General features: G+C 48.9%; 1 protein-coding gene across 4 annotated transcripts; it reads right to left on the bottom strand.

Annotated features, from left to right (window-relative positions):
- Positions 1-485: 485 nt before the first annotated feature.
- LIX1L (limb and CNS expressed 1 like) lies at positions 486-15,672 on the bottom strand. Of its 4 annotated transcripts, none has more exons than XM_064499031.1 (7): positions 15,210-15,672; positions 9,214-9,377; positions 7,989-8,129; positions 7,003-7,098; positions 4,989-5,066; positions 2,308-2,435; positions 486-2,152 (listed from the first exon to the last, which is right to left on the bottom strand). In XM_064499031.1, the coding sequence occupies exons 1-6, from the start codon at positions 15,562-15,564 to the stop codon at positions 2,331-2,333; spliced, it is 939 nt and encodes a 312-aa protein (XP_064355101.1). In that variant the 5' UTR covers positions 15,565-15,672; the 3' UTR covers positions 486-2,152; positions 2,308-2,330. The 4 variants fall into 4 exon arrangements, with proteins under 4 accessions (XP_064355101.1, XP_064355100.1, XP_064355099.1 ...); XM_064499030.1 differs by adding an exon at positions 4,548-4,795 and having other exon boundaries at positions 486-2,435; positions 15,210-15,670; XM_064499029.1 differs by having other exon boundaries at positions 486-4,795; positions 15,210-15,670.
- Positions 15,673-16,408: the final 736 nt, after the last annotated feature.

The raw sequence follows: 16,408 nt of genomic DNA, 5'->3' as shown, positions 1-16,408 counted from the left end.
ACAAAGGGGACCCGATGGGTGGGAAGGATGCAGTTAAAAAAAGGCCTTAAGGGCCTTAAGCTGTCCCAAGCCGCCATCTCCCTCCAGCGGGGAAAGTGAAGGGAAGAGCTCAGGCAAGGCCGGCCGTGCCCCGTCGCTCCCCTTGGCTGGGGAAGCACCTCTTGTGCAGAGGAAAATCAGCTCGCAGCAAAGCCCGGCCGTGGAGGCTGCTGCTGCTGCCAGCTGCTAAGGCCAGGCCTGCCTGGCTCCAGCCCCAGAGTAACAGGCCATAAAGCACTTTCACAAGCAGAAGAAAAGCTGGAATTAAAGGAGGACAAACACTGGTTTAGCGAGAAACAGCACGTTGCCCATACACTTCTGGGGTGGAAACTGCAAATGCTTGTTTGTCCCGGTGTCCAAACTACTGCCTAGGAAAGACTCAAATGACAGGTCAAGGGCAGGATTTGCCATCTCTGCAAAGAAAATAAAAGAGAAGCCACCACAGCTACCCCAAAATCTATTGCTTTATTGTATAAAATTATACATACAAAATGCAACGACGTACTGAATGTTATGACATACATGGAAAAAGGCAGGGACGGCACGTGAAAGGTGATTTATCATTTTAGCTTTGGATTTAACTATACGCACGAACAAGGATGACAAGAGCTTGAACCTTGAGAAAGGCAGGATATTAGTGACGCTGCTGCCACGAGACAGACTGAAGGCCGGTCCCCCCTGCCCGCTCCCTCGGGATTTGGGGAAACAACGTTCCCAGAATACAAAGTAATTGGAATAAAGAAAAGTTTTATACACTTGCTGCTATTTAATATAAAACTGCCCAGGGCCTGCCTAGGCTTAGTGTTGTTCTAACCCCCCAGAGAAGGGGAAAGCGGTGACACCCCCAACTACACACGCTTTGTGTACGGGTACGTTCAGGTGACAGAGGCTTAGCTGGGGTCGTTCATCATGAGGCAGACTCTGCAGCCACATCTTAAAACAAGCTCGACGGCTCCAGCAGCTACTTGTCCCACCTTTCCCAAAGAAAGCAAGCCCACAAAGCTTTCCTTGTCCCTAGGGCAGGGGTGTTATCACCTTCCAAGTAGATCAGGAGACAAAAAAACAGTGTCAGTGCTGCCAAAACACGAGTAACAGCGTATCAGGTTTTCACTGTACCTTCCCTGCTGCCAGGACATCCCATTTTACAGACTTGGGCTTTGACAATGGAAACAACATAATCCTCCCAGATTCATTTCAGAGCGGCTGCTGGCAGTAGCGAGGCATCTGAAACAGCTTGCGTACGGTTCAGCGCTGCAGGACAGAGGAGCGTTACGGAGACAGGCTTTGCTAAAACCATTAAGATCCCTGCATGCAAAACACCAGCGAGCACTGCAAAGAGCAGCATGCGCGACCGCAGCTATGCTAAGAGTCCCAACACGTAGGGCACAAACTCTGCTCAGCAAGAATTCCTCCTCCCCAAGAAAGTCTCCAGGGGGAGAGTTTGTTTGTTAAGTGCTGCTACAGACATTTAAGTAAAGAAGTTTCTAACTGACAGGGCCTTGTACCACAAGCAAAAAGCCACTATTAATTCAGACAGGGTGTCTGAAAGCAATTCTAGATCCAAATCCCTGCTGCACCCAGCTGCAGGCAGGCAGAAGGGGGTGCACGATGTTTCCTGAACGAGCACCAGGATTCTTAAGGCAAGACCTCACCCGCTCCAGCCCATTGATCTCTACAGCTCTAAATGACCGTTTTCAACTTGCAAAGTCCAAGTGGACCCTGACAATTCCACGTGAGCCAAGAACGGGACGTCTCAGAACTTTGTTGGGTCACGTTTTCCATCTCACGTTGCTGGAGGGACGAGAAGTAGCTAGGATAAGATGACAAACCCTGGTCTGTAATGCAGGGGAAAATACTGGTGCAAGTCAAAGCAACTCGAAAACCTGGAGATACATGGTTGGGTGCCAATCCTGCTTACACCATCTGCCCCAAAAGTGAAGTTTCTCAAGAGTTTCCACATTTGCAAGATCAGGCCATCAGATAAATCACCGCTTCACATGACGTACTGTAACACTATACGCAGGTGTGGAAGTGCTAATAGAAAAACGTTAGACTCCACACTACTTCTAGAGCAGGTGATTAAATCCAAATACAAGGTCTAGATATTACCAACCTGTAAAAAAAAAAAAAACAAAACTCCACACCATTTACAATCACATTTATAAACGCATTAAACATTAATACTGTTGTGTAAAAGGCTGCATATAAAAAAATATATAAAAACAAAATAGGCTTGTTAGGACAAGAATACAAAACTAGAATACCTACAGATAATGCGGTTTTCTTGATCTTCATTTCAAAACAAGACTATTGCTTGAATATCCACGGGCCTCTAAGTTCACACATACTCTGTAAGAGGCTGCTTCAGAGAAAGGAGAGGGCTGAGGGGTGGTCATCTATGGAAATAGCAAAAGCTACCCGTCAGATTCCCACGGGCTTTGTACCTCTACCCAGAGTATAGTCATGGGAGGAAAAAAGAAAAAAAAAAGAAAAGAAAAAGACCAGAGAACACTCAAAGCTGAATACTGTGTTGAAGAAAGAAGTCTGTCTTTAATTTATAGTCCCACCGAGACATCGCTGGCTCTTCTGGGCTATATTTTAGAAAAGTAGGAAGTGATACAAGAATTACCTTGAACAAATCACTACTTTCTTGGACTGTGAATTTGAGCTACAGGAACACAAGTGTCAGGAAGGGTATTTTTAATCTAAACATCATACAGATTTAGTACTGATACGTATACAAAGAGCAGGGAACTATTCATTTAAAAAAAATAGTGCATATAGAGATTCTCAACTCAGCAGTGTTTTGTTCCAACACCATTATTGAAAATGGAGCAAGCTCCAAAGCAGGGAGCCTCTGGCTCCAAGAGAAGCACAGCTCTTGCACGCACTTTCTCTCCCACTCTGCAGTTTGAGGCTATACTATATAAACACTGCCGGCCAGAGGCGCCAAACCTATAGCCCACACCTTCATTTTGTACAGCCTAGTGCTTCCCTCCCTCCCACACCAAGTTCTCACCAGGTAACATTAAGGTGTGCTGTGTGATCTGCTGAAGATACCCACAGAGCTACTCAGCCCTCTGCTAAGCAGCAGCTCTCCGATCCACCAGTAATCCTAAAGATTGTCCCTGCCAACTATTTCTCGGGAGCTAGGCTGCGGAGAGCGCTGCGTGCTGTAAATGAGGCACAGCCCCTCTTGGCACAAGGCTTGGACCCCGTTACTCTGGCTGGTAGAAGCAAAGCACAGTTGAGGCCAAGCCCTATCTGAGCTTTTGCTGCTGAGGCTGGGTAGATCCTGTGTTCTGGTTCAGAGGATTAAACACAGTTCTGGTTAACAAAGACTTGTATATACAAGGCTCTTCAGGCAGAGAGGCTGCACAGCTCCCCCCTATTATTGCTAGCTAAGTCTGAATCTCTGGCAAGGCTTTTTAAATCTTCCTTCAAAAGGCCAAGTCTGACATTCAGTTTGGAAGCTACCCTGGAGAGAACAGCGTGTCCATCTCTTATTTCCTGCACGATTTTCAAAAATCCTCATCTCCCCAGGTTAGTGGGGAAGCCAAACAACTCCAAGGCTTGATTTCTAGTCAAGTAAACTGGCCACTTCATACCACCGCCAACTGCTGGCGCTTGGGACAGCCCTTTAGCATCTCCATCCTCCCAGACTGGGCGAAACACCGTAAGAACCCAAAGAGGATCGAAAAAGAGCATGGCAGGAGGCTCTGTCTGGTGCAGACTGATTAACTGCTAAATCCAATCCCTTAAGTACCACAGAGTTTTATAGTTTGCTATTAGGTGCATTATTTACTTTGGAAATGAACTATGTCCTACCCTGCGAGTGAAAGACCAGAGCAGGAACAGATCCAGACACCTGACAGTTGCAGGGTTAACTGTGAATCCTGCCTCAGCTTGGAACTGGAATTCTGTAGAGCGATCCCCAGACTTAAGCCTGACCAAACCAAAATCCCAGTTTTAAACCTCTTATGTGCTTTGGAGTACTCCCCAATGCAGCTCTCACTGTAAAGTTAAAAAGAATGCATTTTTTTTTTTTTTTTTAACTACTGTGCTTATCAAGAAGGAGTTTTGACAGAACTCCCTCTACTACAGAAGCAGAATAAAAAAAGCAGGTCTGCACAACATGCATCAGCTCCGAAGAACAGAAGCTTCTTGAAGAAGTGCTACATTTCCACGTAATACTGCCAATTACATAGTACCCACGTACAGGGAGGTCTTTAGTGTTAATACTGAAAGGCTGCATTTTTTAAATGCATTCTTTAAAGTGACAGAAGGAACTCTCTAGCAGATAGGAAGCAGAGGAGTAGATTTAGAAGCAAATTTTAAAAAAAGAAGGTATAAAAATCTGTACAGGCATTTTTTAAAAAAAAATTTCTTTAAAATGTGCAAATGGGCCACAATTCTGGAAGAGGCATTACATGCGTTAAGTGACATGGGACGGAGCCCGTCAGTGTGGAGGTGTTAGTAGGCCTGGGGGAGTAGAACGACTTGCATACAAAGTCTAGCAGTTGGAGGAGTGCATGCTCCCCAGCTGGCCAGCTGCCAGCATCAGGATGTCTTTCTTCTCCTTATGGAAACGCAGCTCCTTCCCAGCCAGGCGGGCTTCATCCAGCTCCCTCTCCGTTGAAGCCAGCTCTCTGGAAAGGGCCCCTGGGCTATTCTGCTCCCTGTTCACCCAGTCCATGGCCATCTGGTTCCTTATGTCATCGTCCAGAGCGCGGTGGGAGTAGTGAGCCAGTACTTCCTGGTGGTAATGGACATATGCAGGGGAGCTTAGGAAAGACAAGTCGCTAAATGGGACACGCATCATTAGTAGCAGCTGGCCGCCTTGCCAGCTAAGGAGCTAAGGGGGCTTAAGGACGGGGCTGCGCATCCTGGCGCGCCTAGTACAACCGCAAAAACACAGCTCGAGAGAGACACCCGCAGCCCAAACTCACCTGCCGTGAGCACTGCCTCTCGCGCATGGCTTTGAGGCTGCCGTTCCAATGCAACAGCTGGAAGACTGTCATCAGCTCCTGCAAGGGCAAGAGGTGGTCAGGCTCAGCGGTGACGCGGATTCTGAACAATAACAGCTTCTCAGGAATCCAGAAAACAGTGCCAGAGGTGCGCACATGCACGAGCACACACAAGAGGACATTTCGCAAGAGGCTACGGCATTACGAGGAACAAAAGGGCGAGTTAGTTTCTAGCTACTGGAACAAGGGCTGAGAAGGACTTTGCACCACCACACCCAGTCCTCGGCAATTCCAAGGAACACAAAATAGTATTGATTTTTTATAACTTCAGGAGTCCATAAACAAAACACTTCCAGCATTAGCCAGCCAAAATTTACATTAAAAAGAGGAGAAGCCACAGAAGGGAGACTGAAGGCATCATCAGCATCCTGGGAGCCAGGAAGCAAGGGCAAAGCCTGGCTCACACCACGGGACAAAATCCTCCTACCACATGAAAGGATTACAGAGGAGACAAAGATGCTGATGCTTCATTTTGCCCCAAGGACTTCAGTATTCTGCATGCGAGACTCCCTCTGTCGTTTGCAGCCTCAAAGCTAAACCAGCAGTCAGAACGGGTGACAATCCAATGTTTTGCAAGTAAACATTTCTCTCTCAAGGCCACACAAGTTCTTCTTCATAAGCTCACAGCAACTAGTTAGGCTTTCCCAAATACAAACACCGCCTAAGGAATATACATAACAGAGTCACCCTGTGTAAACAGGACCATTAATATAAACACTTCTGTCTTCCGCCTCCCAAGTATTTCCATTCAAGGGAAACAAGCCAGGCAAGAAGTCAGCTTCAGGAACAGTTTGCCTACAGCAAAGAACCCCAAATACAGCAACGCGACAGACTTAAGACGCCTACTTTGAGAAGCAGCCAAGCTTTGCTTCAGTATCCAGAACACAGCGTTGTGGTCTATTCCTCCTCTTTTAAAAAATCCAGTTCCTCAATAGATCAGTTTGTGCAATCACAGTCAACTAGTCTGTAAAATACTCAGTTGAAGTTGCTTTTGAAGCCTATGTTTAATTTAAAAGGATCCATGAATCTCAAAACACTTTGATAACAACGTGTCTGTACGTGCTGGGACAGACATCCCACTTGACAACAAGGGGAGAGCTCAAAGGTTATCAAGTTAAATGTAGACTTCAGAGTGCTCTGAGCAGCCTTATTTACCTGGGTGCCCCGGTCCCAGGTAAATATGAGGTGACCCATAGGAGTGGTTTCCTCACAAGGGCTGGAATAAAGCCCAGAAAAATCTCTGTTCTCAGTCGTCTGTTCTGCACTAACTCCTTCTGCTCCATTAACCAAAACTGATAAGTGTTATAACAGTTTCCCTCAGCAGTTTGTACTTTTCATCTCACAGATGTTTTGTCATAACGAGAGACAGACCGAGCATATTTCAATAAGATAGAAGACTGCTCAGATACTGCTGTGGTTTGAGGGCATGTAACGACAGTAATCAAGACTCCTCATTCTGCAATCAAAACGTCTTTGGATGAAAGATCTTCACCAGCTTCCCTAAGGAAAGCAAAATCTTCCCCATTCTATCAGGTCAGGGTAAAAAACACAAATGCAATGGCTCACTTGAGGTCCCAAGTCCTGGGCTGCCAACACCAATACTATTTAGATAATTTGGAGCAATGTATGACACTGAAAATACTGGATCATGAGAAAGCACAACTCTTTCACAATACTGAGCCATGCAGTTATTAAAAAGCATTTACAGCAAGAAGCCCAATGCGAAATATTGGGCCACGTATACCAGCACTTGAAAATGTCACAAATCCTCAGCTGTATTCTAAGCAGAAAGCCCCATCTCAGACTGGGCACGTGCAATATGAAGGCAATACTGTGTATATGTATATTTTTTGGAATATAAAGCACTGTAGATATAGCTGAAAGATCAAACCAAACCCCCTTTGAACCATATAATTAATGAAGTTACAAACAGTACCTGGAACTCCAGCATTGACTTTCCCTTGTTGGATTCCAGCATGAAGCGGAATGCACCAATTCCCGTGTTGGGATTATCAGCTTCCTCTCGATTACCCTGCGAGAGATTTCACACAAGAGCTGCGATTCCTGAGCGAGCGCAGCCCGCCTGTTACCTGCCACTTCTGCTGCGTCACCTCCACAGATCTCTGCTGTAGCTGCAGGCAGAGCCGCTCGCACTCAGACTGCTTCCACGTTTTTCCCCCTCTGACTACATTGTTTAGTTTTCTGCCTCCAAAGAATCCCAGCATTTCAAAAAAAAAAAAAAAAAGAATTTTTTCCCACTCTAATTCAAGATCAGGTTTTTAGAAGGATACCTTGTGCATCTACTAGACTGGTAAACTGGTCTGCCAACACAACACAATTCAGCCTTGAATACTTGCACCATTCACTCCAGCTTTCACAGAGTAACAGGGTCTACTCTGCTTTTGAAAACGCCATTTGAAACTGGATTTCTTCTGCAGCCCACTAAGGGAATTTCAAAGTTCATGTAGTACTTTGGGTACCATTAAATGCCATGGGATTGCACAGCAAGAACTCCCTCCAGGATATGGTATAATTAGAGCAGTAAAAAAAAGAATGCAATGCTCCCCTCACTAGAAACTAAAGTTTCTGGAAAACATGTGATTTAAGCAAAGCTAACCAAAGTAACCAATCCAGTCGCAGAAGAGACAAATGATTCAACATCTCAGTCTTATTATCCTGTCCTGCCTGAGCTGAGAGACAGCACACTCACTCGAAAAAAGAAGTGTCTAGGACTGTGTAGGAGGGGAGGCAGGAGAACAAGAATTAGAGCAATAGTGGAAGTTTTAATACTCAGAAGTCACTGAAAAACCTGTCATAAGGATTTCCAGATATAAGAGAAAGCTTCTCTTCCCATGTTTTGAGTTTCTCCTCAGTCAATCTGTCCCCACCAAACGCAGCCATATAGGCATTTAAAAGCCTTACGTTGAAAGATGCCAAGGCCTCTGAAACACTCTTCTCAATGAACTCATCCGTGATCCTCCGAGAGGGATGCTCGTTAAAGACAGAGTTCATTAGCGCAATCTTCGCAGCACTCCTTCGCGCTTCAGCTTTGGTTGGACAGAACTGAGGAGGTGAGAACACACCGTCAGGACCGAAAGGCAGCAGGAGGACGGAGATCAACTAGGCCCGACGCACCAAACTTCCCCCAGACACACGAGATAGCTATTAGGTGGCAGTGTTGTGCAGTGGTGGAAAGCTGTGCTCTCAGACATCCTGAAATCATTAGGAGCTAGTTTTAAACCACAGCTATCCCAACCATGCTAAACACAAAAATGAAACAAGCAGCTGAACTCAGCACATAGTATCTGGATTGGGAAATGCCACCAATCAGATCATCAACAAAACTAATTTGCTTAAAACCAAAATGTAACCAAATTACTCTAAACACAGGGACTGCTCTTCAGGATGGGTAGACCATTTAGCTGCTGGAACTGTTTCTTTTGGAAACATTCTTCAAACCAAGACTAGAGAGCAACTGCCTAAAGCCACTACGGCAAAGGAATCCGAAACGCAGTCAGGACCCTTTGTGATTCTTGGACCTTAATCTTTCGGGTGAGGTATTTGGGTTGGACATTTTCCTTTTAACAGAAAAGGGGCAGAAACTATTGATCAAATGTTACAATTTGATTTCTAGATTCTTTTGGCAGCTTGAGAAGACGTTCTGGGTCAAATCCAGAGCCCTCGCAAGGAACTGTTATTCTACCAAGTTGTCCAAGCTTCATCCTGTAAATATACCACACTGCTCAATCCCATGAAGGACAGCTAAGTATTAAAAACAGTCAGTCTAACACTTAGTCTTCCCTCCTACCATGGATCTTACCTCAGCACTGCTAGGGTCCAAATTAATCTCTTGTAGGGAACACAGCACATATAGCCAGGCAGCATTTACAGCCAAACTTTCCAGGATTGGAGTAGGGTGGAATTTTATAGGGGCAATTATGAACATTTATTAGCCTGCTTGAAATTACAGTCAGAGCCACGTCCTTCTCATGCCTCAGTTTAGCAGAAAATGTTTACACTCTGCCCACTACAGGAAGACATTTGAGCGCTCATTCTGATGGGAAAAGGAACAGTAAGGGCACCCAGGTTAGGCTGCTTCAGAGAGCACGTTACATAGCGGGGACAGCCTCTAACCAAGCGATCCTACCTGGAAACTGCCAAAGCAGCTCCCTCCTGGTAAGGTGACATAGCAGACGTAAGGGGGACTGTTGGATGGGACCATCTCATACACCACGAGGGCTCCATTCTTCAGATCAGCTCCACGCGACTGCTTCATCTGCCAGAACTCCTGAAGGGCTTCCACGACGTTCACTGGGAAGACAGAAATAGAACAGAGTTCAGAGGTGAAAAAAGAAAAAAAAATAGCGCCTGGGAGGCTGGTTTCCCTGCGTATCACCCACAAGGAGCAGCCACATCCAGAAAGAGAACAGCACGAGTGTTAGCGCACTCCAGCCTACACAAGCAGGGCCCTGCCCAGGGAGCTCAGCTATGTCCGGTGTTAGGAACCGTCAGCTTCAAGGGAAGCTCTAGGTGCACGGTGTCAACCCAAACACATTTCTCGCAGCAAAAAGAATGTAAAGAGAACCAGTGAGTTATACAGCATGGCTTCACACACAAAAGCTCTTTTCATTCCAACAAACTCAGGGAAAAGCATTTAGATGAGTGCTTGAAAAAAAAAAAAAAAAAAAAAAAAAGGTGCAAGTTAGCAGGGGAGCAAGGCATTTTTCTTTTCCAAGAGGGCTGTCAACAGGCTCAACAGGTTTGCTCACCTGTCTCATGCGATCCTCAATATTGACATTCTTCTTACATTCAAGATTAGAAAAATACCGTGAAGAAAAAGTAAAGAAAAAGCATAAAGGCCAATGACTAAAATAAACCAGCTGACCTGCCTGGGTGCTGTGATGCCTGCAGAAACCACCTGCCCTTACACCAAACATCGAATACCTAGCTGGAAACAGTAGGATGGAGATGAAAAGAGTGACCTAAGGGGTAAGGCTGGCCAGCTGAGGCCTTTAGGCACAACTCCACTGTAATTTGGGTGGGAGTATTGAACTGCCACATAGTGACTGCAGAATAGCACAGAGGAGAATGGAAATAACTGGAGAATCATGTCTGTGTCATTCAAAATGGGAAGACGTGTAACCAAACGGTGAATCACAGGCTAAAAATCAAGATTATTATTTTTAGGCTGTTTTTTTCACCCCTATTAGGAAACCAAAGCCTAAAACATTAACCTTGACTCTGGTAATTACAGTCCTTTCAAGAGGAGTCATTTTTATGCAGGCATCTGGCTGTTCCAGAGCACTGAACTTGCCGTATTCAGTGCAAGCACACATCCAGCTCTAACAACCCAGCACCCCTGAGAGGACAGCTATTCCACACCATACGCAGGCAATCAATGCAGACAGCCCTCACGACACTCAGTTTGCAGCCCAAATCCATGAGATTACGTTGTTCTTATTCGAATAAGCACGGAAGAACTAGAAACGTTAGTTGTAACACTAAGCCAGCTGTCCTGTAATTCTCTCAGCTTTAAACACTAAATATTTTGAGAAGGATTCCCTTTGAGTTGTTCTACGTTTACCTGCTCTTTACTTTGTCAAGGTTTGGGCAAGAGCAATGAACCTCACAGCTTCTAGTGCTCCGAGTCCCGTCAAATTTGTCCTAAGCTGCTTTCTATGCTGAATAGTTGGACATGTAGCTGTAGGAAAAGCCTGCCCTTGACTCTTCTTCAGCACTCCTTCTCCAACCCCTTCCCATCTCAGCAATCAGTTTGAAGCAAGGCAGCCTGCAAAATAGATTAGGGCAACTCCTTGCTAATGCAGGAACATCTGTTAAAATGCCTCCACCCCAGCATTTACTCGCTCATTTTCAACAAAACAAAAAGCGAGCCTAAAAAACACCATGCAAGTTCTCCTGCAAGGAGCTGCAAGAGAATTCATGTAACAAGATGCGGCTCCTGTTTTCCAAGTCTCCCAGGATAAGATAAACAGGGAGGTCATTTTGAGGACACACACAAATATAAGATGCTAAATCCATCATAAGCCGCCCTGCTTAGCTTCTTGGTTGCCCACACAGTGCTGTAATGCTTTAGGTCTTCAGCCAGGCAGTTTTCAGGGAGATAAGAGGCAGTAAGTTCAAGCTAGTTATTTGTTTCAACTGCTCCCTGTAAAACGAAGCAAGGCTTCAAGTCACTAGCACAGTAGTCCCTCACTCAGCTTTTCACTCCTGTTTCAAATGCAGTCTTTTCAAGGCATTTGTTAATAAAGCAGTCACTTTGAATTATTTTCAAGTCTAGTTTCTTTTATTAAACATGCAACACAGGGGCAGTTTTCCACCGAAAGCTGATAAAAAGCCATACAACCGATACACGGTTCCTTGCCAGGTCTACAGTGCACCAGTACACGCAGAGACTTCACACACAGGCCAGCAAATTTCTCTATTGACAGTATAAGTCATGCACACAATCCCCAACAGGGGATTTGGAGACAATGCTTGATTCAATAACGGCTTCAGAGACCATTTGGCACAGGGCAACCGAGACTGCAGCAACGACCACACACCAGTAACTGCAGCGAAAGCTGAGCTACGTCAGGCAATGCAAATTCTCATGACAAACTCAATTACTCTGAAAATTCAGAGAAGTTATAGCTTAGCTTAATTTAGTTAAGTCTGAGAAGCCGGTGTTAAGAGGAGGTTAACAAGGAAACGCTATGCAAGGAGCACACACGCACAGAAGTTGTGTTTTCAGTCCAAGACAAGGGTCCTTCTATGTCAGACACTGGCTGTTTGTAACACGGGTACTTTGTGAGCGACTGGTGCAATAGGTCAGGCAGCTGAGAAGTATCCAAAAGAGGTTTTTTCCACAGACTGGAATCATTGCTGCCAGCTGCCACAGGAAAAAACAGTTTAAGGAGACAAGAGAGTAAAATACCTAATTGAAACTCTACAAAACACTTGAGAACAATATGCTTTTATAGGGCTGAAGAGCAAACCGCGGTGCTCTGAATAGAGACCTGCCCATCTGCCCCGTCCTCCTCAGCGCAGCTCCATCTCCAACGCTACGCATGTCACATCCATATTGAGCAGGCAAACGCTGGCCGAGCAATTCTTGCAGCGTGCTAAATCACACGGTACCATTGTCCGCAGCTTTGTGAAAAGCAAAGTCTTACTTTTAATTTGTTCTAGATCAGTGATTTGCAAGTTTTAGGGAGTCTGGCTAAAAACCCTGCTTATTCACCCCCCATCTTCCCATTACCTTAGTGCCTTTTGTATCACCATCACAAAATAGCAGTACTGAGGAAAGAGGCAGATGTGAAGTTTGTTTTCCCTTTTCAGAAAGCATCCTAAATCCCGTTACATCTCACGCTGGCGAGTGTAAGGGTTTCTAGAGAGCAGGGACACCTTCTGCACCCTGCAGAGCTTCTCATCTGATAAGGAACATGAAATGCAACGCTGTGCTCGGGCTGGGCAGGGGGCCGAGAGAAGGATGGATAGAGGGTTTGACAGCAAGAGGCACTGGACAAGTGGTGTATCTTTGCATCTTTCACAAGGCCTTGTTTAACAGGAAATCCAGCATTTAAAGAAAGGTATTTTAATGCCTGTAAGTAGAGCAAGTCTTTGAACCAGCTCAAAACACTGGAATTCTTACTGTCAGCATCAGTCAATATCCTTTTTGTTTGTTTGCATTTATGAGGGCCACCAGTGGCAGCAACTGGAAACGCTGATCTGGAAGCAAGTTTGCAGCCGCTCTGTGTGGGAGAGACCCCCGATTTACAAAGCACGGCACAATCCGCACGGGGCTGCTCCTTCCAGGAGCTTACCCAGCTCCTCCTCAACTTTGCCACTCAAAGAGCGGGGATGAAGAGCAGTTTGGAGCCAGAGACACAAAGCAGAGCCTGCTTTGACGATCAGTCATATCTGTTTATTGCTTTGGAGCGTAACCCCGTATCCCGCGTCGTGTATACGATAGCACATCTGACTTGCATATTAAATACGGAAGAGTAAGTGATTCCACATGGTGTTGAGTTACTCCCGAGCCAGAGGAGCGGCGGCTCCGCTGCATTTGCGCCACGCTGACTGCCAAGCATTTACCATTTGAAAGCGCACAACTGCGTCTATTGGACCTGTTGCCATAACCGGAAGTCGGGAACTCAAAATAGTTGCAAAGTGTCTCCTTTCGGGTGGGGTGGAAGATTCTTTCCATCACGGTGCCAGTAAAATATGTGCTTTAACCTTTTCTCTTGCTTCTGTGCTTTTTTTTTTCTTCCAAGAGGACCAGATGCAGCCTACAAGAAACCCAGATCTGAGACTGCTCCGGGGGGCTCCCACGTGAACGGGCGCCCCGACGCGACGCTTGGAGCCCCACCGAGACGGAGCGTGGGGCTTTACTTCACACCCCCACGAGAGCATCTCCCAGCACGCACCGTCTGCAAAGCCGATGACTTTTCCCAGCCACTGTGGTTTTAAGAGACAAGATGCAGCCATGCAGATCACGGAGTGGAGGGGTTTCTTACGGACATCACTGCCGCTAGGAATGCCAATGATTGCCCAGCAGAGCCCTATTAGCCGCTGTCTTCACTGAAAAATGACCCTTTTTTGTCCTGGCATTACACAGCGCATAATGGAATTATATACAGAGGACTAAATCACTACCACACGGATAGAATCATCAATAAAAAACCCTCCACTTTTTCTTAGTTAACCATTATCATATGTTTACCTGCTACAGATACTGCATAAGCACAAAACCTACTCAGCTTTAACCACGAGTTAAGAATTTGTCTGCCCACTCCTGCGCCTGTCTGTGGCCAGGTATACTTGCACACCCCCACCTTTTCTTCTCTCCTTAATGCCTACGTTTACAAAAGCAAAAAAAAAAAATTCATGACCAAATAGTTATCTGGAAACCACTGATATTTTGAAAACAGACGTTTGCATTTAAGAGGACACGCAGCTTTCGAAGAAAAGCTGACCCATTAATGTTTCTCAGGCTTGACCCCTAAAACCACTAGACTCCTTGGGGAAAAAGCAGATCCAGAGAAACCACAGCCTCAGGCGTTTTACTTTGAGGGTCACTTTACTCACGTCTTCATTTCTGGCACAAGCAGCCCCAGATAGAGCAGACCGGGACAGGGCTTCTCCTTGCCTCTCCATGCTCATCTTTAACACAGCCCAAAACAGACGAGCTCAATCTCCGGGGCTGGGAGGTCCTAAGCGTGAGGGCCGAGATGGGACACCAGAGCTGCCCACACCCTTTCTGGGGGTGCGGGAAGAAGCCTCCCAGGTACTGCGCTGCCTCAGCAGGCACCAAGACAGCAGCAGACACCTGCAAGATCTCTCAAGTGGCACAAAGACGCTCTGTGCCCATGTTCAACCCCATGACAACAACCCCAGATGTCTTGGCTGCCCTCATAGACTCCCCCCCCCCGCAGCCCACGGACAAACTGAACACCCCGGGACAGGGAACGTCAGCGCGCAGCTATGGAGAGACTCCCGACCCTCTGCTTTTCTCTAATTCACAGCCCTGCACGCAAACGGGTGCTCAGAGCTCGGCGGGTGCAGGCAAGAGAAAGCAGGGCCCTCGCTCGGTGGGTCTGCAATAAGAATTCAGTGCGACGCAATGCAATCCCTGGGTGCTTAACCAGGGAGGGAAGAGGGGCTCGAACAGGTCCACACCTAAGGCTGTTTTGCGGTGGGGAAGATAAGAGGGGAAAAAACTCGCATGGACCAGGGAAAAGGGGTTATGACGGGGGAATCCCAGAGAGGGATGAGGTGGGGGAAGAAAAGGAGGCAGAGGAGCTTGGGCAGGAGAATCCCAGACAGGAGGCTGCGGGTCAGAGGGGGAGCCACAGGGGAACATCACCGGGAGAGCCCGGGTCCCACCGGAGCGGGAGAGGGGGTGTCCAGGCTCCAGAGCAGGTGGAGAAGGAGGGGAAAAGGGGGCCCCAGCGCCCAGGACCCCATTCCCTGGGCTGACAAGGGCACGAAGTCACGGGAGAGGACAGCTCAGGGCCGGGGGAGGCGGGAGGGGGGAGGACACGGGGGAAAGGGGGAGCCGGCTCGACGGAAGGGTCTCCCGGCCCCCCTGCGGCGTCGCTGCCCGGATGCCCCCCGCCCCCCCGGGCCGCGGCCCCCGCTCACCGCGGCCGTAGCCCTGCGTGTGCTTGGCGAAGCTCCTCACCACCGCCTCCACAGCCTCCCGCAGCACGGCGGGCGGCCCGGCGCCCGGCGGCGGCGGCGCGCCGGGGCCCTGCAGCCCCAGCGGCGGCGGCGGCGGCGGCAGCCCCAGGCCCAGCCCGGCGGGGGGCGGCGCGGCGGGCAGAGGCGCCGCCGCCGCCGCGGCGACGGGCGGCAGCAGCAGCGGCGGGGGAGGGGCGGGCGGCGGCGGCGCCGAGGCCGCGGCGGCGGCGGCGGGGCCGCCCGTGACGCCCGGGCGCAGCGAGCGCAGCGTCCCCACGCCGGGCTGCAGCCGCTGCGCTCGCACCGACTCCATCATCGCCGCCGCCGCCAGCCCGCTCCGAGGCACGGACCCACCGCGCCGCCGCCGTCACTCACCGCCCGCGCCCGCCAATCGGCGCCGAGATCACCTCAGGGAGCGGGCGGGACCGCGCGGCGGGGGAGCCAATGGCAGCGCGGAGGCGCCGGCGGGGCGGGGCGGAGAGGAGGCGCGGGGAGGAGGGCGGGGTGAGAGGCAGCCCGCCAATCCCACAGCGGGGCACAGGGGCGGAAGGCGGGGACGCGGAGGGGAGCGGCCCAATCAGAACGCGGCTTCTGGAGGACTCAGTGGGCGGGGGGAAAGTCTGTCTCGAGCGACTCTACTTACAAGTGAGAGGAACGACGAGGGGGCGGGGCTTGGAGGAGATCTGTCCAATGACACAGCAGGACTGGCGATAATGACTGGGAAAAGAACGAATCACATGTAAAAAAGCAGGGCCGGGGCGGAGACTCATCCCCAGCAGAACGGCGGCGATCTTATTGGTCAGCAGGAGGGGCGGGGAATGCCAAGATGACCAATAAAAGAGCTCTTCACCGAGTTAGAGGCGGGGACTTCAGTACTCGCCCATTCATAGCCTCTGTTTTGATAAAAAGGGGCGTGGCCTGGCGCATCCAGCCAATAGGGACCCGGCAGCCGAGGGCCCTGCTCGGGCAAACTTTCTCGCAGAGGATTGTGGGAGGGGGCCGCGCGGGGGCTGCTGGGAGTGCGGCCAAGGGCAAGGCATGCAGGGAAGGGCCGTGGGCCTCCCGGGGGGCGCAGCCTGGCCCGGAGGCGGCGGTGGGGAAGGGGAGAGTGCTGTGGGCCCGGCGCTCCCGGGGCAGCTCGGCTTCCTCCTCTCCTGCAG

Source organism: Dromaius novaehollandiae, chromosome 29 (assembly GCF_036370855.1).
Source record: "Dromaius novaehollandiae isolate bDroNov1 chromosome 29, bDroNov1.hap1, whole genome shotgun sequence".
NCBI lineage: Eukaryota > Metazoa > Chordata > Aves > Casuariiformes > Dromaiidae > Dromaius > Dromaius novaehollandiae.
The sequence above is the reverse complement of the archived record's forward strand: the minus strand, read 5'-3'. Positions and strand labels throughout refer to the sequence as shown.

Excerpts from the sequence above, each read along its gene's own strand:
- LIX1L (XM_064499029.1), bottom strand. The coding sequence starts at position 15,564 with ATGATGGAGTCGGTGCGAGCGCAGCGGCTGCAGCCCGGCGTGGGGACG. Across the intron at positions 8,130-9,213 it reads GCTGCTTTGGCAGTTTCCAG|TTCTGTCCAACCAAAGCTGA; the intron begins GTAGGATCGCTT and ends TCACCTCCTCAG. Across the intron at positions 5,067-7,002 it reads AGTCAATGCTGGAGTTCCAG|GAGCTGATGACAGTCTTCCA; the intron begins GTACTGTTTGTA and ends TTGCCCTTGCAG.